Genomic DNA, 22,186 nt, shown 5'->3' on the forward strand with positions numbered 1-22,186 from the left:
ACTTTGAAGTACTGATTGATTGAATGAATGAATGATTGATTAATCAATTGAAGCATGACGCTAATTATGTACGAGTAGCAGATACTGAGCGTGTCTCTCACCCTCGGGTTGGCGAGCACACTGAAGTCTGGCGTGAGGTAGTATGCGATTCCCTGGGCCGCCCCGGGTAGTGTGGTGCCGCGGATAAGCAGGATGAAAAGCACGCAGTACGGGAACAGCGCCGTGAACCAAACCACCTGCGCGGAACAGTGAGATCAAGAAATTCGAGGACATACGGCAAGCGCTGCTACCACGGCACACTGTAAAACCATACTCGCCCCATGCATGCGGTGATATCCCGTGAGCTGTAGTTAGGTACGACATGTGGACGTGGTAAAGTGAATGTCACTCGGTCCCTTCGAGGCGTAACCAAACCTACAGTCTAACAGGATATCTATGCAACTAATTAGCGATGCAGTCAGTTGACTAACTACACGCCAGAAGATGCTGCAAGGCGCGGGACTGTGCGTATTTGTTATGTGGCAAAAGAAGCCTCTCTCACTGAACGAAAGCGTAGCGAAGGCCAAATAATTTTGCTTTTGCGGAGAGTTCATTAGGAAAGAGAAAACAAAACAATAACAAAATACTGGCTAGCCCTATACTCGGCGACAGCTTTTCTTGACAGCACTGTGGAAGCTATAGAGCCGAACCGCCTGCACGCGCGCGCGCCAGGAAATAGTACCTATTTTATTTTCTGATTTTATAATAGCTACTTGGCCCGAATAAATAAAACTTTCTTCATTATAAGGATAGAACAAGTATGGGACTCTGTTCATGGAAAAGAAGTTATCGTGCGCCCTAGTTTTTTTTTTCTTTTTTTATTTCTTGGACGGCACCACGTTTTCCGCACGCCGGCTGCGTCTGCTGCTTGCTCTTGCAGTAAACATGGCGTCCCCTGTGCCGGCGGTATCGTGTGCGGCCGCGAACTCTCCTTTTAGTTCTCCACCAGTATATAAACAGCACAGCAACTAGCTGCATGTATGCACTCTCATCAAAGTTTAACTCTGACGTTCCCATTTTGCATGCATACATTTTGCTAAACACACTAGCGCAGCGAGCAAGCGACAACCGAAACTGGAACCGAAATCGGCTGCAAGCTGCCGGACTACTTGCGTAGTAACACAAATGTGCGGAGGCCCCGCCTCCGTAGCCTTCGCTCCAATGTCAAGAAAAGCTGTCGCCGAGTATAGTGACTGATTCACTCCATTAAAAAACAAAAACAAACAAACCATGGAATATCTCCCCGAAGGGAACCCTGACGGGATGCGAAGCAGCAGCGGTGCGCATGGCGTGGACCCGGTTGAAACGGGCGTTGATTGATTGATTTGTGGGGTTTAACGTCCCGAAACCACCATTTGATTATGAGAGACGCCGTAGTGGAGGGCTCCGGAAATTTTGACCACCTGGGGTTCTTTAACGTGCACCCAAATCTGAGTACACGGGCCTACAACATTTCCGCCTCCATCGGAAATGCAGCCGCCGCAGCCGGGAATCGAACCCGCGACCTGCGGGTCAGCAGCCGAGTACCTTAGCCACTAGACCACCGCGGCGGGGCGGTTGAAACGGGCGTCAACGCGGGTGCTGCAAGAACGGTTTGAAGCAAGGAGTTTTTTTTTTTTTTTAAAGATTACTGAAGTGGAAGCTCCCGCGATGCTTTGCCAGCAATAGTGGAGCCAGCTTTTGCCCTCCAAAGATCTCAGAAACATGCTATTTTTTGGTGGTGCCCATTTAGACATCAAGTGGCTTTGGCCTGTTAGTCCAAAGGCCACGTTGATCATAAATGAAAGCATAGTTGTTTCTGAAGAACTAACACACAGAGACGAGTATTGGTGACTTAATCTTTAATAAAATTTGCCTTCATTTTGTGGCTCACTAAAGAAAACTAGTAACAGAAGGACGCACTTAGAGCACTAGATGACCAGAAAAGGTTGGTGGCTGCCGCAGCCGCCATCATACGGAGGGTACAGCTCCACTCGTGAGCGATAATTTCGTCTCCAGCAATTTTTAGAACCTCCTTGGTTTGAAGCGAAACTCAGTGTAGCGTTTACTCGAGTAGACGTTTGTTTGAAACGCAGACACGCGAGGCGGGACGCTTGAAGACGTTTGCGCTCGGCTTCCTTGGCTCGCGTCTCGTCGGTGTTACTCGCGCACCACGTGTATTCTCGAGCGCGATCGGTGTTCTTGACTCGCAACTCGTCGGTGTCGCTGGTCTTCCTCTGCCGACGCTTGCGTTCGGCTTCCCTGGTTCGCGCCTCGTCGGTGTTGATGTCGTCATTCGCGCACGCGATCGGCTTCGCTAACCCTCGCGACGCCGGCGACAGCCGGGAAAGGTACGCGCACACTAGTGGGAAGCATGCCGCAACGGCGTGCCGCCCGCCGGCTCGATCGCGCTGCAATCAGCGGCGCGGTGTCCACATTGTCGGCGCCGCGAGATTCTCGAGGCGCGCAGCGCGCGCATCCGCCAGCTCGCGGCTTATTTTTGCCGACAGATAGAGAGAGGTAGTGCGGGTCCCACGTGAGGGTCGGGCTCGAGCGTTGCGAGTGGTGGAGAGAAGAAGCAAGAGAGCTGACACGCGGCGAGCGCGCGGCAGGCGAGGGAGAGAGACGTCACCACGCAATGCTATAGGAGGGCGTGACCCACTTTGCACCTTCCAACATCTGCGGCGATGGGAGTTGTGCGGACGGAGGGACAGCATTACACAGGTTAGTCAGAGTTGCTTCGCATCTAAATGTGGACAGACAAGATGGAAGAAGATGGAGAGGGAAACGATGAACCATACAGGTTCCGTAGGATAAACAAAAGGCAATAAATGAAAACGATATAACTAAGGTGGACAGAAGAGTAAGTCCGTACAGTTATTCATCGCTAGAAAAGGCTGGCGTGTCGACGGGGACAAATGTACAGTGTAGATGACAATGTGCGGCCAAACCACCAGTACTGCTAACAAATGCCGAAGTTTTAAGTTCAAACAACATGCCAACAGTCACACTAAAAAAATGCCGGCTACTTTAAAGGCCGTATTAACTAGACTAAAATGTTTACGCAGTCATCATCACATAGTTGAATTTAATAGGTGAAATATTACCCAACTAATATTACTGGCCTTGGGAAGTTATTCTGGGGCACTGCTTATTGATCTAATAAAGTTGCACAATAATATGCATATTTTCGAAAGTGTTCAGCGCACCACGGGGCGCTTAAACACCGATAAACGACTCTCCCCAAAGTGCCCATTTCCAGCTCCAGTAACTCGGACCACTCTTTTTGAAAATGAAAAGACATTTAGTATAATTCAAGCGTTTCTGTCTTTTTTTTTTTTTGTTTCCCCGCAACTGCAAGAAAAAAAAAACCATATTGAAACAGAAGCTTTGCCGCAAAGCATTACTCCACTGCGGCGAAGCAACAGGTTCCTGGAGCAGGAAGAGTCGTTCGAGTCATCCAGGCGTAACGGCGGATAATGTAACTCGGCCCCAGTGGGTGGAAGTGGTTGCCACACTAAGTGGCGCACAAGAATAAGATGTTTCAGGTTGTGTGCCAAACGGAAATGAAAAAAGATGCGTTCGGTCGGTTTTGTCCTACATAAAAGGTGCAGTCCATCTGATCGCCTCAATGTCGCCCTAAGGGATTGCGATGGCCGTAAAGGTTCGCCAAGCGTATCGCCGCCCCTTTTGCACACCGAGGGCAGAAAGTGTTGACGCTAAGCGGCGGCGTAGAGGTAATGTTCATCCCCGCTTTCATATTTTCATCCACCCTTCACTTAGCCTCTCCTATTTTATTTTTCTTTCCTCTGCGCGGTGGTCAGTGACTTCCTACGGCCCCTTCCCTCGCAATCACTGTGCCATGAGAATTTTTTTTTATGCGCGTGATTTATGCTGTCCTTGCTTTTTTGCGTACCTTTACAGGCCGGGTGCAGTGGGGTGAAGGGCGTGCTGGAAGCCCCAGCGACACGAAAAGCCACTCGGCTGCCGTAGCCATATTGGATTTGGCCCCCTGACCCTTTCCTCTTTCGCTGCCGCGCCGCCAGCCGACCCTGTGAGCCGCACTTCCGGCGACTGCGACCAATTAGCTTTTAACCGGAAGTGCACAGCCACCTGCACCGGCGCCTCCCGGCAGCCAGACCGACGTATCGACCACGCCAGAGGTCGCCAGCCTCACCACGGCGGCTCTCGACATCGCCGGTACTGGATTAGGCTTGACGTCCGACATTCCCTCAGATTTTTTTATATAGTTCTGAATACTCACAAGGAAAACGCGTCAAACATGTGGTCACCGTGATTTACTTCAGCTATAGCGAGAATTCATTCCATGCACAGGCTTGCATGGGTTCTTTCCTTTCGGCGTATCCCTTCATGTGTTTACGCAGAAGTATGAACATCAAAAGACGGAGCGATATAAGCTCATTAAACGCACCCAGAGTGACAGGTATAGAATAATGCAACACCGCATTCGTGACCATGCAGCCTGTTCACCAGAGACAGACACGTACTTACAGAACATTTCACGAGTCTCACATACCTTTCACGCATAGTATATTACGAAGATCAGTTAGTATAGCCAGCGTTAAAAGTTCAATGAGTAGGGTTACCTTTCCGGAGGTGGAGATTCCTTTCCAGAGACTGAAGTAGCAGATCACGTAGACGGCGAGCAGGCACAGCGCCATGTCCCACTTGATGGAGCCGAGGTCGTCGATGCCCGAACTGTACTGAAGCTGCAGAAGGTGACGGCTGCACGCACGGCGAACAGGCCATTTGGATGAGTGCTCGTTGCAAAGACCCACGCCCGATTCAATACTACTGACCTTACTTTGGTGCTTCTATAAAGAGGTGTACAGCGTGTGATAGAATTGTTTGTTAGCTCAAATACCAGGGAACTGCCGTGCTAAAATGAAGTAGCCTTCTCGTTTACTCAATAAAACTTGTAGCTGAGTGAGTTGGTCCATACATCAAGGTAAACTGGTGCGCGTAAATAAAGACAAGGACACAGAGAGAACGAACAGGCGCAATGTCCCTGTTCCTTTCTGTCCTTGTTCCTGTTTGTTCTTTCTATGTCCCGGCCCGTCTTTACTTGCGCACGCTATAGTTTACTTTGAAGTTCCCTATTATTAACTCACCCATCTGCATGACCGTTTCGACAAAAGAGAAAGAGAATAAGGATGAAAGAAATACAGGGAGGATATCATCATCATCATCATCATCATCATTATTATTATTATTATTATTATTATTATTATTATTATTATTATTATTATTATTATTATTATTATTATTATTATTATTATTATTATTTAGTAGTAGTATTAGTATTAGTAGTAGTAGTAGTAGTAGTAGTAGTAGTAGTAGTAGTAGTAGTAGTAGTAGTAGTAGTATAAAATATATGGGGTTTAACGTCCCAAAATCACCATATGACTATTAGAGACGTCGTAGTGAAGGGCTTCAAAAATTTCGATCTCCTGAGGTTCTTTAGTGCGCACCAAAATCTGAGCACATGGGCCTACAGATTTTTCGCCGCCATCGAAAATGCAGCCGCCGCATCCGGTATTCGATCCCGCAACGTGCGGGTCAACAGTGGAGTGCCTTAGCCACTAGACCACCACTGCAAGGACAGGTAGGTTAGCCAGGGCTGAGCCTGCTATGATACCCCGCAGTGGAGAATGGGAAGACAAGTTAGTTTATATATAGAGAAGGAGAGAAAATTTATTGTTGCATGAGCCGTAGCAGTGCCGCCTAAGCCATAACGAACGGTGAATCAGTCCAGTATCCTAACGAAAACGTAGCCACGTTCATTGCCTTACAGAACTATGATGGACCGTTCCACCACTCCAATATCTCCGCGACGGTGAAAGCGCTTCCGCCCGGATGATTTAGAACAGTGTGGAGGTGAAGCGTCTCGATCGGGTAAGCCAGAGTAACACGGGAGGTGATCAATAGTTTCATCAACATGACAATCATTGCATTCAATGCCATCTTAAATTAGTTACAACAATAAAGCACTTTGTGGTTGCAGCGTAGTTGCCAGACATTTAGATCGGCTCATTCGTTAGTAAATAACTGGAGTCTGGCAAATACCAGGCCAGGGGCGTAAAGTGTAAGGATATATATCTTAAAGCAAACTATATCACTTGGAGAGCTAGAAGCTACGGTACATATTTACGTTATATTAGCATCCTGCATAGATTACTACCCATTACGATTATTCGCACTAACCGAAATGTCTTGTGAAAAACCACTTAGCTATCTCTGTGAAAGTTACATCTGTTGCCTTGATAATAGCTTCATAATAATAATTGATGTTACGGGAAGTGGCTAACGTCGTAGATAATAAGATATAAACATCGTTTTTTTTTAAATTGGGAAAATATTCTTTCAATATATGGAAACTATTCGGAAGGGATTCGATATTCGGTCTCGCTTCGGTGTATTCAATTTTTGTGTGACCCAGAAAAATTACGACGAGCAATCGCCACGAGTCTGCACGTGATGCCTGCAAGCTAACTCTGATATTCCATAAGCAGAATATAGTTGTGGACTAACTGGCGAAATGTACTTCGAAGAATAAACAAGGCTCACACACACACAAAGTCCTAGTACCAACTTCGGCTTTTTATATACTGAAAGAATTCATTAAAAGCATACTAAAGCGAAGCAACGAATAGGGTTATATTGATAAAATGCATTCTGATAACTGAATGTTGATTTCCGTATCATGTTTTTGTTAATGAAAGAGAAAATCAAGGTCAACGTTCTATATTAAAATTTTGCACAAAATTGTATGCACGTTATGCAACGAGTTTAAATGATTGTTTTTCATATTTTGGCCACATTTGCTAGACGAAACTTCTTGAAAGTTAAAGTGCGGTGTCTATAGTCCCTTCGGAGGACAACACCGAACATTTTTACCACTCAGGAATTAAGAAGAACTTAGTCCGCGTCATCGAAAATCTATGACGTCACAGCCATCGATGCGCTTTTTTTTTCACGTTTTTCTCGCTTACCAAGCTTACTCTCGGGGCAAACGTGGTGATCTTGCATTGTGGATTAATATTATTAATAATAAACTAATATTAGAACAACAGTTTCTTTCTCTCTTTCGTGTTTCTCTAAGTACACAGTCAACACTAATATGTAACAGCACCTGAATTCACAAAGAAGAGCCTGCACGTAGGCGGCGTGACGGGGTACAAGGCGCAATCAAAGCGGCTTCGATACTTCCCTTCCGCCACTTATAAATTATACGCGGTACAATGAAGTAAGAAAAAAAGTGCCGCCATATCCACGAAGTGAATGATGATGAGTGGGCGAAGCTCCAGAGGTAAACCTAGTAAACCATGAATCCTCCGTACATTTTGCCCACTCGATTTTATTGCAACGCTCCCCCTAGCGTACGTCGCCGCACTATATCGAACAATGACACGCGCCATATGTGGCATCATTCCTATTTTATAACCCCTCGCATCTTTCATAATCAACTACACGTACCGCCGTCTAGTTTATAACATCTTGCATCTTTTGGACGGACGGACGGACGGACGGACGGACGGACGGATGGATGGATGGATGGATATGGCTGTACCCTTTAGATCGGGCGGTGGCTAGCGTAATACTTAATGCCGTCAGCTACAAGTACCGCCATCTAGTGAACACTGCAAGAACTGAACGAGAGGTGGCTACATACAGGGGACGCACAGCCCACGCCCTAAGGAGCTTCGCCCCTAAAAGAAAAAACTTCGCCCTATAGGGGTGCCAAGCCTTAAGGAAGTGTGGAGCCTCCTATGCTTCTCTTAGGTTTCCTGTTTTCTTTCTTTCCTCCACTTTTACCTTATTGTCCTCTTTTCCGCATGTCTGTGTGTCTTTTCTCTTCATTCCTATTCATTTTTATTTTGATCTCTATTTCTTCTTTTCTCTCTCTCTCTCTCTCTCTTGATATTTCCCGCCTATACTTTCTCTCTCTTTTTTTTAATTTTGTATGCGGTTTTCCTGCGCTACGTCAAGCAACGACAACATACGACAGTCCTGGCCCCTAATGTGCTCCGCACTTGATATCATCATCAAGGCACGGCACTCGAAGAACAAGAGGAAGAAGACGTCCGTTTGGCGTGAGCGTGCTCTCAATTACTGCTGGCTGTGCCATACAGTGTTTTTCCCCGTGTTACGCCAAGCGACGACGACAGCATACGGCCACGTAACACAACAACGGTTCAGCGATACGTTGGGACGCAAATAAAGCGAATGCTGAGTCTACAGCAGCAATAGTAGATGAAGCTGTGCGAGAGGATCGTGGCCAGTCTACGCAACGACGATAAAAGCAATATCTACCAATGCTAGTCCGTGAGAGGACGTTGACGGGAGGTGCATGCGGTGAGAGAAGTACGATTAATGTTGGGCTGGTTGGTATCGCCTAGTTGGTTGAAATACCCAGCGATCGTCGTGCGTCCATGGATACAGAAATAAAACTGCGCATGAGACAGGACACGAGTTCAAAGAGCAGAGAGGACAGGCGCAGGCGGGCCAGAGGATGAGGGGCACGTGAAATACTGGAAGCGTCGGTGCGATTCCGAGGCGTGGTCCTAATAAGTGTCCTAGCAAACCTTCGTTTATCTACATTTGAAAAAAAAACAGACTTTGGAGTTTTTTAGGCTTGTTAAAGGGCCTTTAGGGTGGCACATAATTCTGCCACGAGTGCTTGTGCATATGTGCAGTGTCAGATGTGGAAGATGAGCGTTCTCAATAAACCCAATTGTTAGTCTGCACCAGTCTTATCTACGTCTATTTGTGCCCCATCCTTTGCGCAGTTTTATCTCCATTTCAATGTCCTACCAACTATACCTTCAACGACTTTCTTCGTGCCTGTTTTATATTCGATGTTAGTAAGTATTCGTATGTGAATAGTATTTTCTATAACCATTGTGTCAAATACTTAATTGCACAGCTTGTCTATGTGGAAGAGACGTTATGTATGAGAAATATAAAGTGTGTGTGTGTGTGTGTGTGTGTGTGTGTGTGTGTGTGTGTGTGTGTGTGTGTGTGTGCGTGCGTGTGTGTGTGTGTGTGTGTGTGTGTGTGTGTACGTGTGTGTGTGTGTGTGGGAGGGGTGGAAGTTGTTCTCGAGGAATGATCTTAATGTATGTAGAAATGGAAAACACGGACATCGCTAACGCCCTCAGGGAGACGAGGAAAACGAAGGAAAGACATTGCGGGCACCTGCGGCGAGGAAATTGCCGAGGGCACTTAGGTGACAGCAGCCACATCGCCTCCATCTATCATTCCCCGCGCGAAGTTAAGCATCGCTGAGAAGCGAGGTAACCGCACGAAGACGGGGGCGCTCGCTTATACCTCACGGGTGATGGAGCGATCGTAAGAAGGTTTCATGATGCCAGTGCCGGAGAAGAAGCGGTGAAAGGAATAAAGAAAAAAAAAGAAGCGATTCGGTGACTGGCAATGAAACGCCGCCATATACGTCGCCAGCGTGAACCCGCGTCGGAAAACAGGCTGCTCCTGTGTCGGTGCCAGCATGGCTTTGACAATATTTGACCACGTCGCCAGAACCCCGCGTGGTCAATGCCACCTATATATATATATATATATACATATATATATATATATATATATATATATATATATATATATATATATATATATATATATATATATATATATATATATATATATATATATATATATATATAACTAAAATTGTTCTAATATTTTTAAAGATCACAAGCCGCGTCTTTATCTAGAGTCTAGAGCAGAGGTCAGCAACCTTTTCAGGCAAATGGCCGGCTGCATAAAGCCTGATGGTAGTTATAGAAGTGTGGCAGCTTGGGCTAGTTGGTATGGCATGACGATAGTTATAGCGCGAGAACAAAACGACGACACAGAGACAAGAGGGACACGAAGGACACGAGCGCTATAACTACCATCATGCCATACCAACTAGCCCAAGCTGCCACATTTCTAAGTTGCATAAAGCCGACACAACGGGGGCCATATACGGCAACTCGCTCTCTGGATTTCGTGCCGACCGGTTGTGCCCCCGCGATTTCCGACGACAGCGCAGCTCTGGCCGACTGGGATCACCCTACGCCATCTCTTGACGCCGACAGAGCTCTCGCCGAGTGGTGCCCCGTCCTCGGACTCCTGCGACCGCGTCCATCTTTCCTACCTCCTCCTTACTTTCGTCGTTTTCTGTCGTTCGCTGTCCCTGCGCCTCGCCCTTTTAATACCTCCTTTTCTCTCCTCTCCTCATACGTGAGCTACTGTTGAGGTGTCCTCCCCCTAAGAGACAGTTTCGGGGCCTCACTTTTCTCTTCTTTTCATTTAAGATCACTCACAATGGAGGAGTCTTTGCAAGCGAAAAGAAAAGAAATCGGCACCTCCCACGTACCTTGGCCATCGGTGTTATGCGAAGCATGTGCATGGCAGGTGACTGTGTTGTAATTTTTTTATTGAGCGAAACGTTACGATGTGACGCTAAAGATATGTACAAGTGTATGCACAAACGTATCTTCAACAGCCACATATGTTATATTATAACGACTTAATCACAGCCGCATAAAGATGCCAACAGCAACACGGCTATTTGCAAGACCGGGAGCGGTAATCTGATATTTAGCGCTTGTGTTCGCGAATATAATAGCCCTGGACACTTCTATAGATAAATAATCTTCAGTAGATAGATGGCGCTTAACTACAACCAACGTTAAGCCCACGTGACGGCTGTGTCATAGGAGTACTTATGTATTTTTTTATAAAACTGGATAGCCAGCACTGTGGGCCAGAATTCACGATTCACGAACATTAGGGTCTATTTTTTGAAAAGTAGTTCCGAGACCTGGTGTGGCTCTGTGGTAGAATACCTGATTGCCATGCAGAACGCTGGGGCTCGATCACTGCTGGAACATCCCCGCTCGCGGATATGTACCACTGCATGGCGGAAATAGTTTGACGACGTTCGCGGCGGGATTGCAACATTATTCATGCCAAGTCCAGCGAGTCGTATTCGCCAAACCATCTTACCCTCCCATACTATTTTTGGTTCACCCCAAGTTAAGAGAATTATCACACACACACACACACACACACACACACGCACACGCGCACACACACACGCGCGCACACACACGCGCGCACACACACGCGCGCACACACACGCGCGCACACACACACGCGCGCACACACACACGCGCGCGCACACACACGCGCGCACACACACACGCGCGCGCACACACACACGCACGCGCACACACACACGCGCGCGCACACACACACACACACACACACACACACACACACACACACACACACAGACACACACAGACAGACAGACAGACAGACAGACAGACAGACAGACAGACAGACAGACAGATAGATAGATAGATAGATAGATAGATAGATAGATAGATAGATAGATAGATAGATAGATAGATAGATAGATAGATAGATAGATAGATAGATAGATAGATAGATAGATAGATAGATAGATAGATAGATAGATATGCTCTAAATGTGCCTGGAGTATGCGAACAAATGCTTCGCTTTTTAAAATTCGGCGAATCGCGATTAATCGTTATCAATATACAATAGATATAGCTTGTTATGAATAGATATAGTTATCCATAGATGTTATCAAGAAATAACAATATTATACATAATCAAGAGAGAATGGGCAAAATATCCATAATTGTTATAATTAACAATAATCATAAGACATTATCTGTTGAAGTGTGAAGATGGGGAACAATGCAAACTTGAAGCTATCCTCCTTTTTTTTTATTGATATAGAAAATAAACGAAAGAGTTTTTGTGACCGTTACTTGGCGACGGCTACCACTTTCCCATTCAAGGTTAACCAAAAAAAAAAAAACTGCCTTGTTGGACTCCCGACAGGATGTAACCAAAGAAGAGGAGAGGGGTCCTGACACCGGCCCGGGGGACGCATTGTACAGCCTCGCTAACCGCGGGCTGCACGTTAGCGACGCCTTCTCTGCAGGGGTCACTGTGCTTAGATTAAGGTGCACGTAAAATAAATCTCAACAGTCAAAATCAACGCGGATTCCCTCACTGCGGCACTCCTCATGCTGTGGTTTTAGCAAATAAAACCCTACTCTTATCCCCCCACCCCCTTTTTTTCTTTTGGCAATACCCTCGCAGTAAGTGCAAGTGCACTGGGCGTCAGCGTTCACTCTCTGTAAGCCAGAGAGTTGGCTAAGTTCCAGGCGAGAGTCTCAAAACACTTATTCAAGCTTGAAAAGCAAGAAGTTTTTAACACATCGACCATTTTATCACTTTCCACCTAATAGTTGAGTTACACAAACACTGAGTTAATAAAAGAAAATGAAAAGTTTGTGCAGATTCCACTCAGTCGCGCAAGGCTGGGGCAGAGCAGAGTAGGTCGGCACTAGGCTGGTCTTAGCTTGAATGTGCACTTCTCTCTCTCTCTTCTCCTTTAATCCCCCCACCCCTTCCCCCAGTGCAGGGTAGCAAACCAGACTTGCGTCTGGTTGATGCATGCCTTTCATTCCTTCCCTTCCTCCTCCTCCTCTTCCTCCTCCTCCTCCTACTCCTCCTCCTCTTTTTCCACGCCGGTGCACGGGGTGTTCAGTGATCCCACTGTATATAGCGAGTATTGGCTGGGTATTGATCGGGTTTAATTGGGAATCGCTTAGAAATCCCACCACCAAGTAGCTTAAAGGAAAGCCGAAGTTACTTGGAAAATACGCGAAAGGAAAGCTTGTCTAGCTACGCCCAAGTGAGCCCACCAAAAGTGTGGGCACGGAAATGAACTGACCTGAGCTACGTTCTGTGACAGTAACTCCGTTATTGTCACGTCCCGGTCCCCTTCGGCCGATACGCAACAGCCAGATACCCACTACATGCCTGTGCCAAGCCAATACATATTCGGTTATTTTAGAAAAGCCACGCTGCACTCCGATAGGAAGTTCCTGCCACTGACTAATCCGGACTAACTGCGAGAGTGCTGATTAAATACCGGAGGCTCAAGCTGGTATACATACGATCTGCAGATAAACTACAAATACGTGTTGTATGCGTATATTCGAAGATTTCGAATAACTAATCGAATATTGCATGTCCTAAATACGTTGTTTTTTTTTTCGAATAATGAGCCCTGATCAAAGAACCGCAAACGTAATGAGACATTCGAACAAGAGGGGAAACGTGTCTTGCTTTAATCACCGTATAACCAAGATGAATGCAGTTCAAGGCTTTGCGTAACTATCGACACTATATTCATCACAGGATGAAGCGCTGTTTCCTTATAATAATCAATCCATTATCTTGATCACAACATACGTGATGATGTTGACTCAATAGTGTTTATTATTCATAAATCGGTTTCATTTAAATGCTGTTGACAAAGAGAAACGTAAATAGTGTACTCACTGCTTAAATTCAACGAGCAGTGGCGAAATATTTCTAAAGCTCTTCTTGCTGCTTTATGCAAGCTTGCATGAGTTTACATACCTTACTGTGGTTAAACTATTCGAATACTATTCTGAAATTCACATTTCGTGTAGCCCTAAAATAATGTCTGCAGTAACGACGAACATCCCAGTGCAAAGTGAACAAAAGTCTCTCGTATATATTTTATACAGTCGCCTCTATCACTATGCTTCATCCAGCCGTCGCCGAAGCTTATCGCGGAGGTATACGCTTAAGCAGTGCTGCTGTTGCATATGACGCTACATACCGAAGATGACGTCACCGCGATCGCTCAGCATCTCTGGAAGCCCTACGGCCGGAGCCACCGTTTTATGCCCCCCCCCCCCAAAAAAAAAAAAGAACATGCTATTTGAAATGCCTTTCATCGGTTTTCAATTTCAGGATGGATCCAACCATAACCGCACTTTCCAAAGTAACTTTTTTTTAAATATATAGGTGCTTGAGCTTTTCTTTAATTAGCTTTCTATTTCTCTATTCCTTTTTATCTCTTTCTTTGTTTCTCTCTCTTTATTTTCTCTCACAATGTCTGCCTTTTTTAATGCTTTTCTGTCTGTATATCTTTCTCTTTCTTTTTTTTCCTTTCTCGGTATTTTTTGTGTTGTGGCTTTTTTCTCTTTCATTTTCTGTATGTTTATATTTCTTTCGTTTGTTCTCTCTTTCTCTTTCGACACGAATAAAAAGGGAGAGCGCGCGCTGGGCGCACGTGCTCGGGGAGCGAAGTCGAACATGAAGATTTTACGAAGGGAGCACACGTCGGCATGGTGATTATTTTCCTTCTCTACATCGCAAATCGAACATGATATGTGGAGCTAGACGAACTAAAACCACCATGTGGTTATGAGAGACGCCGTAGCGGAGAGGGCTCCGGAAATTTCCACCACCTGGGGTCCATTAAAGTGCACCCAAATTTGAGCCCACGGGCTTACAGCATTTTCGCCTCCATCGAAAATGCAGCCGCTGCAGCCGGGATTCGATGCCTCAATCTACTGGTCAACAGCCGAGTACCTTAGCCACTAGATCACCGTGGCGGGGCGGGTTTCCTGAACATATTTTCTGCGTGGTTTAACACAATAGTAATCAATAATCACAAGTTCTTGAAATATTTTCGTGGAAAATAACTAGGAGAAACAGATGCCGCGTGTGTTTGAATGTATGCGTATAGTACATTAACATCATTTCTTCTGTTAGCAAGCAGGGTTGCAGCGCTGTTAATCTCGATGTCGCCGGTTCGATTCCAGGCCGCAGCGGCTGCCTTTCGACGGTGGCGAAAATGCACCCTAGGTGGTCTATATATAGCTGCACTTTAGGTAACACCGGGTAGGTCTACAGAATACAGTAGCTACACCGTATACCTCATAATGGAATTATGGTTTTGGCACATGAAACCCAATCCGCCAACAGATCTAATCTTATTACGCTAAAAACATGATTCTTACGACGGCGCTTTCGTAGGCACGATCTTTTTGCGTTGTGAGAGAGAGAGAGAGAATAAAATGAAGGAAAGGCCGGTAGGTTAACCAGAAAATGGAGCATCCGGTTTGCTACCCCGAACTAGGGGAAGGGGGAATGGGGAAGAAAGATGGGAAAGAAAGTGAAGAGGGAAAGAGCGCAAAAAAAGGGGGGGGGGGGGGCTGGGGTGCTATAGTCTATACAATAGGCCACTGCCACGCAAAAAGTTCAGCGAAGCCTTCACTGATTTTCTGTGAGCACACAAATCATGTCGCCTTTCAAGCACTGATTGTTCAGACAAAGGTCTGTCGTCTATAGGCGAGCTAACGCAGCAGCTAGTTGCCGTCTTTGCACGCTGTAACGAGGGCAGTGACAGAGAACGTGCTCTATAGTTTTCATCGCTGCCGCAATGACCGCAAGCAGCACTGTCTTCCATGCGTTGTAGTGCTGGTGAAAGTCATCGTAAGTGAAATATAGCGCCGCTGTGTGAGCCATATAAGTACAGTCGCGCCCAACACGAGCTTCAACGCGCAACCCGTGGTGAAAGTCAAAGCGGTGGCGTCGGCACAGGAAACACTCAGTGACGTAAACGCTGTTTCGACTACTAAGTAGCCCTTTTAGGTTTGCCGGTGAGTGCCGGCTTCCTTCAAAGATGGCCACCGTGTTGCAACTCGTATCGAGCGCCACGCCGGGCATAGTGTGCACCGCAGTGCAGTGGTCGGCGTCGAGTGGACGCCCCGGCTGGACCCCGTGCGGGAGCTGCATTTGCGGCCAGCCAAGTGTGACACACACCGGCCGCAGCCCGTGGTCTGTCTCCACGGCGGCTGTCACGACGGTTACCGATGGTCCGCGAATGTGGCGCCGCTCGGCCGAGTTCGGTCAACACCACCTAGAAGACTTAGGTGGTGTTGGTTCGGTGCACGGCGCGCGCTGCAGACCGGCACAGTCGGCCTCCCGTTCGTCACCCGTCGCCGGCGAGTTTCGGATTTCGATCGCCAAGTTTCACGCCACGCCCCTTCCATTTAAAGAGAACTGCGTCGTTCGTATAGGAGGCTTCGACGTGTTAATTGGGAATCATATGCACTCGTGCTTTCCCTGTCGCACTCCCCACGTGAATTGGGCACCAAGTCGGACAGTCTATATAGTTTCTGCGCATTTCCTGCATACCCCTTTCTCTCTTTTACGCACCGACTTATAGACTTACTCCTGGCACCACGGCGCAAATGTGTGTTGTGATTATATATATATATATATATATATATATATATATATATATATATATATATATATATATATATATATATATATATATATATATATATATATATATATATATATATATATACTAGCGCACACACACACCGAAAAACTTTTCTGACTATGCTACAGCCTGTCACACATTATTCGCAAATGTGGTTCTTCTTATATAGGCATCTTTGTGGTCATGAAGCACTCCAGGAGTGCAGCTCATGTGTTTAGAGTTCTTGCTTAATTTCGCGAGAAAATTTATTTACCAGGCATACTAAATGGTAGGCTGTGCCATATGAAAAGACCTTAGTATTACCGGCTATTGAAAGTTGCGCGGTCACTTTTACCCGCCAAGATTAGTGGAAGTTTTCGAAGGAGCTTGACTGGAAGTCTTTCTGGCAAAATCTTAGAAACTCGCGCAGCTTGTTGCTACTTTACTTAGTAAATTCATAGGCTACAGTTTTTCGTTAGCATAGAAGTGCTCTTAAAAGCATGTTGACCATAGTGGTGGAATGCCGTTGAAGCTTGTTATGTGTTTGCTTGCTTGTACCCTCAACACTGTTTGCGAATCTCCCACTCTGGGAGATTGGCCAACATAATTAACACATTATAAGATTATAAGCGGGCAAACAAAAATAAATAAGGATATATATGTTCAGCCCCTGGAAGGCGGTGTGATCGTCTTAATAATAGTAGAGCAATTCAACCTTATTTCACACGCACGAATGCTTTCCGCCACTCCATTTTCCCAGACAGAATAGATATGTGGAATAGTTTACCCAATGCGGTTGTGCAACAAACTACGTCAGTGAATTTTGGAACCGCATTAGACGGTTTTCTTTGTAGCGATGCGTGCTAAATTATGTTGTGAACATTTATTCGTTGATTTTTATGTGTACAGTCACTGTTGTTTGTTTCTTATTTTTCTGTTGTTGGTTATTCATCTCGTATTTACATGCGCTTTTGAATTTTTCTTCTTTGTGCGAACGTTATGTACTTTGTGACACCCTCCCTGTAATTACCCCAAGCACGGGGTCGACAGTATCAAATAAATAAATAAATAAATAAATAAATAAATAAATAACGTACCTCAAGATTTCGATGATGGCTTGAACAAATGCTTATAAATAAGTAAATAAATAAAAAGGAGAGTATATAAACCGAATACCGCAATTACTATGCGATTGCGCAAATAGACTGCAGAATGTATACTAATTATTCTGACCAGAACGATTCCGATATGATATATATTAACGCATATTTTTTTAATTGCTTGCGAATATTTGGTACAGTGTAGATTAAAATTTGATACGCTCTAAGTTTGTTTCGTTTAATGGTACGCCTCGGATCGTATACTTCAGCTTGTTCTTAAAGCGGATATAGCACACCATCATAACTACTGCACTCGGTGCACTCAAGTTTCTGCGGTCGCTGCGACGGGGGCCACACGTGGCGGCTGTATACACAGTGCTGTGCGCAACTATATAGGACGAGTCACCGAGTCGAGCGATGGTGGTGCCCCCATCTGCGCCTCACGGACGTCGTGCTTCGTTACCCCGATATGTGGCCACAGGTGGGCGGACGCGAGCGATGATCGGCTCAAGCAGCTGCTGCCGCCGAACACGAAGCCATCCTTCGCCCACTTTCAAACACTGGGTGCTCACGGCTGTGCACGATACCGACTACTGTGCGAATTCAACGTTTCGCTTGTAAATCGTTAAGTGCGTGCGCAATGATCTGAATAATTACGCAATGAAAAATATCATCAGATATGTCAGAGGTGTCGTACACAAGGTTCCCGAAGTAAACCTACACAGCGGTATACAATAACGATATCTGGGGTCTTACGTCCCAAAACCACGATATTATAAAGAAAGACGCCCTAGTGGAGAGCTCCGGAAATAGAGGACTAACTGGAGTTCTTTGAACGAGCTCCTAAGTCTATAGACACATAAGACTCTAGCATTTAGCCTCCATTTAAATGCGGCCGCCTCGGCCGGGATTCGAACCCACCACCTCCGGGTCAACAGTCAAGAAGCGTAACCACTAGACCACCGCAACGGGTTTACAGAGGTACATAAAAACACTAAAGTATAGCGGCTCAAAGTCGGCTTGCACAGGAGGCCCATTAGCATTGGCGGGCAATTACTGTGAAGTCCAGTCATTAAACACGCAATTAGCTAAAACTTCATTACTTTTTGCCATAGTGACAAAGGTATGCATTTATATGTGAAACATCAAGGATATTCGCATTTTAGGCAACTTCGCCTTGTTTATTTCTCGTGGCATGCTTTTGTTTTTAAGGTACTCACTATCAAGTTTAATCATTCCATTGAGCTAGCACTCAGGACCACAAATTTCAACCTTGCATCGATTCCCAGTAGTGACGTAACTTGTTACATATCTTTCGCGAGCTGTTGTGATATCGGTTGGCGAAAACTAAAAACGACCAACTTTTCCTCACTATCACGCCACGTCGTTATCTCACGCATTCGAATTATATACATACAATAATTAACATTTTCAAGGATTTTACGTCCCGAAAGATCGTTAGGATTACGACGACTCCGGAAATGCCGACTATTCATTCATTCACTGTTTATTCAGACAAAAACAATGATTGCCTAGGTTGAAGGGACTCAAAGCAGATTACCTCTGCCTGACTAAGGTCCCTCCACCCATACATTTGCTCAGGTGAAGTGGAACAAAGGATACAACTTTCATTCCGCTTTTGAATGAACTATCGGGTGTCTTTTAACGTGCACTGATATTGCACAGTATACTCGGGTCTATAGCGCCCTGCGTCCATCGAAATGCGACCACCTAGACCAAACCCGCGACGGTCAGCAGCCAAGCGCCGTAATCAGAGCGGCGGACAGCGTTGCATAGAGATTCACGGCAAAAGCAGCGAGAAAAGAAGGCAACACGAAAAAAAAAAACTGTGTCGTTCATACTGTCGAACTTTCCCGATTTCGCCAAGGCGTTCCTCAGATGACCAGATGGCAGAATGGCATGGCCTTGGCCATAAGGCCCATATTCTGAAACACTTTTTACCTCAGACCATTTCCTTACCTTACGTGAGGAGCCCTTCATGCCTTTTTATCCTAAGGCTATCTTCAGGGAGCTAGCATTTTTTGCGAGCTCCCTTCAACCTTCATTTCCTAAGGGCCACCTCAGTAAGGTAAGGTGCGTGGGTGGGATCGACAGCAGCTGTGAAATATGAACTTAACATTCATTTTTAAGAAATTATAAGGAAAATATTTCTCGATTATTGATGAATAATAACGTGTACACTGAGCTTCTTCCCGATATAAATGCACAGCATTTGCCGTTTATTGAATTTTCACCTTTTTTAAAAGAGACAGAGAGAGATAGAGAGAGAGGTAGGGGGAGAGAGAGATGCAAGAAAAAGCAGCGAGCAATAAAGATTGCTTAAAGAACTTAGGAAACGAATGAGAGTGATTTTTTAGAACGGAGCAGGGTTGAAGGGACACTAAAGTCGACTATTAAGTCAACGTTGATTGTTCAAATGGTAGTCCGGAAACCTCGTAGTGTTACTTTTGTGCCAAGGAAGGGCCGAATTTGATATAAAATCACGTTTTAGTGGTTCGCATCGGGCTAGCACACTTCAAATTACCCGCCTCAAGAAGCGGACCTATTCACGTCACCGTTGCCAAGCACAACGTTGCCCGGCTTAACTGCGCTACTAGCAGCAGCCCAAAAGCAGCGGGAGTCACAGCAGCAACAACGGCCATTGATCAATTTTCCGCATTGGCTTCGAAAATGCAGACGTTTGTTTGTTCCAACACGACCTCTACATGGCATCACCTGTCTCGTTTAACCACGCGAAAATTGAATTTTTGAACCACTCGCGCCATTCCCCATAGTAACGTTCGGCTGTTTTTTTTTTCATTAATCGAACAAACGAACAAGGAGCATTTTATTGCGTCTCTTGATGTATGGAAGGTTCTTTATTCAGTGCAGTTAGATTGATTACTAGTGAATAATTGTAGGCGGTCCGTCTGATGTCATAGGGATCACTTTAAAAATGCCCTACTGCGGCGCTTGTGTTCTTGTGCACTTACTTTAATTTCTCGGTAAGTAGGGCACTGTTGTTGACAATATTGTTGTTTTAGATGTTTTCATACATTGACCTTTCACTCTGACGTAAATTGTTAATTGACTTTAGTGTACCTTCAAGTTGTCTCCTGATATAGATGAACTGCCAGGGGAATTATTGGGCATTGTGTCTGTCACTTCTTTGTCTCCTGATGTGTCCATCTGATTCAGTTATTCAAGAATGGCATCAGCATATAATAATAATACTCGTAATCGTTATCATAATGTATACAAGCTCATGATCGACTGCACAACCATAGGCCGCTGCGGTAGCTCAGTGGTTAGAGCATCGAACGCGTTATTCGACTGCACAACCATCGCTGTCAAAATACCACTGTGCCGTCGTTTTTCAGGTTATTTTCATTACACTTCCTGGCGCAGCCACTACAGTGCGTGTAATAGAAGTGCAGGCACCTACGTGAAGTACTCCTCGGCCGGAGTGGTGTAGTTGGCCCTGAGGTCGACGGCGACTGCCCTGTCCGTGTCGTTGGTGGCGTTGGCGTCACGGCCGTCGACGCCGTCTTCCAAAGACGTCGAGCTCTCGTTGGCCGGAAGCCTGAGAAGGCGCTGGCCGTAAGCCAGCTCGAGGCAGTGGTCCGTGTTCCACGAGTTGTTGCAGTTGGTCCACGGCAGCTCGGTATTGAAAGAGGCCACCAGGTAGTAGAGCGCCCAGGCGATGATCACGTTGTAGTAGAAGTCCACGTAGAAGGCAATCATCACCACCGTGTAACCCACGCCTGCACTCCGCCATCATGCGCCGATGACGAGAGAAAAAATAGGTGTGATAAAGAGCCGCGCGTTCAGACTGCGCGGCTGCGCAATGCGGCGTAAAAAAAAAGGAATAGTAGACCCGGACTTTATCCGGGCATGCACAGGCATGCAACACTACCCGTTGACCTGGTACACGTCGGCGTTTACGCGAGAAATGTTTAGTAAGGCCAGAGGAGGAGGCGCTGGTCAGGCGTTTCATTTCTTCTTAGCTCGAGTTCATCCACGGCTGGCTCACGCACGCGCTTCTGCTAATATCAATATACCATGCCATCAAACGCGTGCCTTCAAGCTTATGTCTGTACAACAACACGCATGCGTCAAAATTTGGTGTGCGTCTACACCATGTGCAACGTAAAGATAGCTTGGATGAGCCTCCAGTTAGCCACCTCGTACGGTCCATTGACCTTCGATTGATACATCTGCCCGTTGGATAATAAATAATATCTGGGGTTTTACGTCCCAAAAACTGGATATGATTATGAAGGACGCCGCAATGAAGGGCTACGGAAATTTCGACCACTTAGCGTTATTTAACGTACACTGACATATCACAGTACCAGGAACATTTCGCCTTCATCAAAAGTGCGACCGCCACGGCTGGGGTCGAACCCGCTACCTTCGGGTCAGCAGTCGAGCACCATAAGCGCCGCTGCGCACCAGCAGCCCGCTTGGCCTGTATGCGTAGAAGCGGCTGCAGCTAAAGGCACTGTATAAGCTACACCCATAAGGCAATCAACAAATTTCGTGTGCTTTACGAAACATATGCCAGATTGCTTTTGTCTAAAACGTGCTAATTCCTTCGCTACACGGCTGCGAATATCTTACTTAGTGGATGCAAGGAATACGAACAGACAAGCTTGTTTTTATGCCTTCTAGAGCCAAATGTCACTCTAGCCTATAGGATCGACTCCTATGCCCCGACGCTTTAGTCGCGTACAACTACGGAAGTCACGTCCATGTGGCGCTTCACTCTTCCTTTTTTTATTTTTTTTTTCGAAGCAGTTTCAAGCACTGGCGACCATCTTCCCACGAACAAGGTCTACATTCGATTCTCCTTTGGAATTGAGTCTTTTTATTGTTTATTAGTTTGCATCCATCTCGT

At 45.9% G+C, this 22,186-nt stretch overlaps 1 protein-coding gene across 1 annotated transcript in view; it reads right to left on the reverse strand.

Annotated features, from left to right (window-relative positions):
• Positions 1-22,186, reverse strand: part of DAT (Sodium-dependent dopamine transporter) — a 69,507-nt gene that overhangs the window by 19,255 nt on the left and 28,066 nt on the right. Inside the window, exons 3-5 of the mRNA XM_075888856.1 lie at positions 20,732-21,050; positions 4,626-4,764; positions 102-236 (exon numbers count right to left, since the gene is read on the reverse strand). Coding sequence (XP_075744971.1) covers positions 102-236; positions 4,626-4,764; positions 20,732-21,050 — 593 coding nt within the window. The remainder of the gene's footprint in view (positions 1-101; positions 237-4,625; positions 4,765-20,731; positions 21,051-22,186) is intronic.

This window comes from Rhipicephalus microplus, chromosome 3 (assembly GCF_043290135.1).
Source record: "Rhipicephalus microplus isolate Deutch F79 chromosome 3, USDA_Rmic, whole genome shotgun sequence".
NCBI lineage: Eukaryota > Metazoa > Arthropoda > Arachnida > Ixodida > Ixodidae > Rhipicephalus > Rhipicephalus microplus.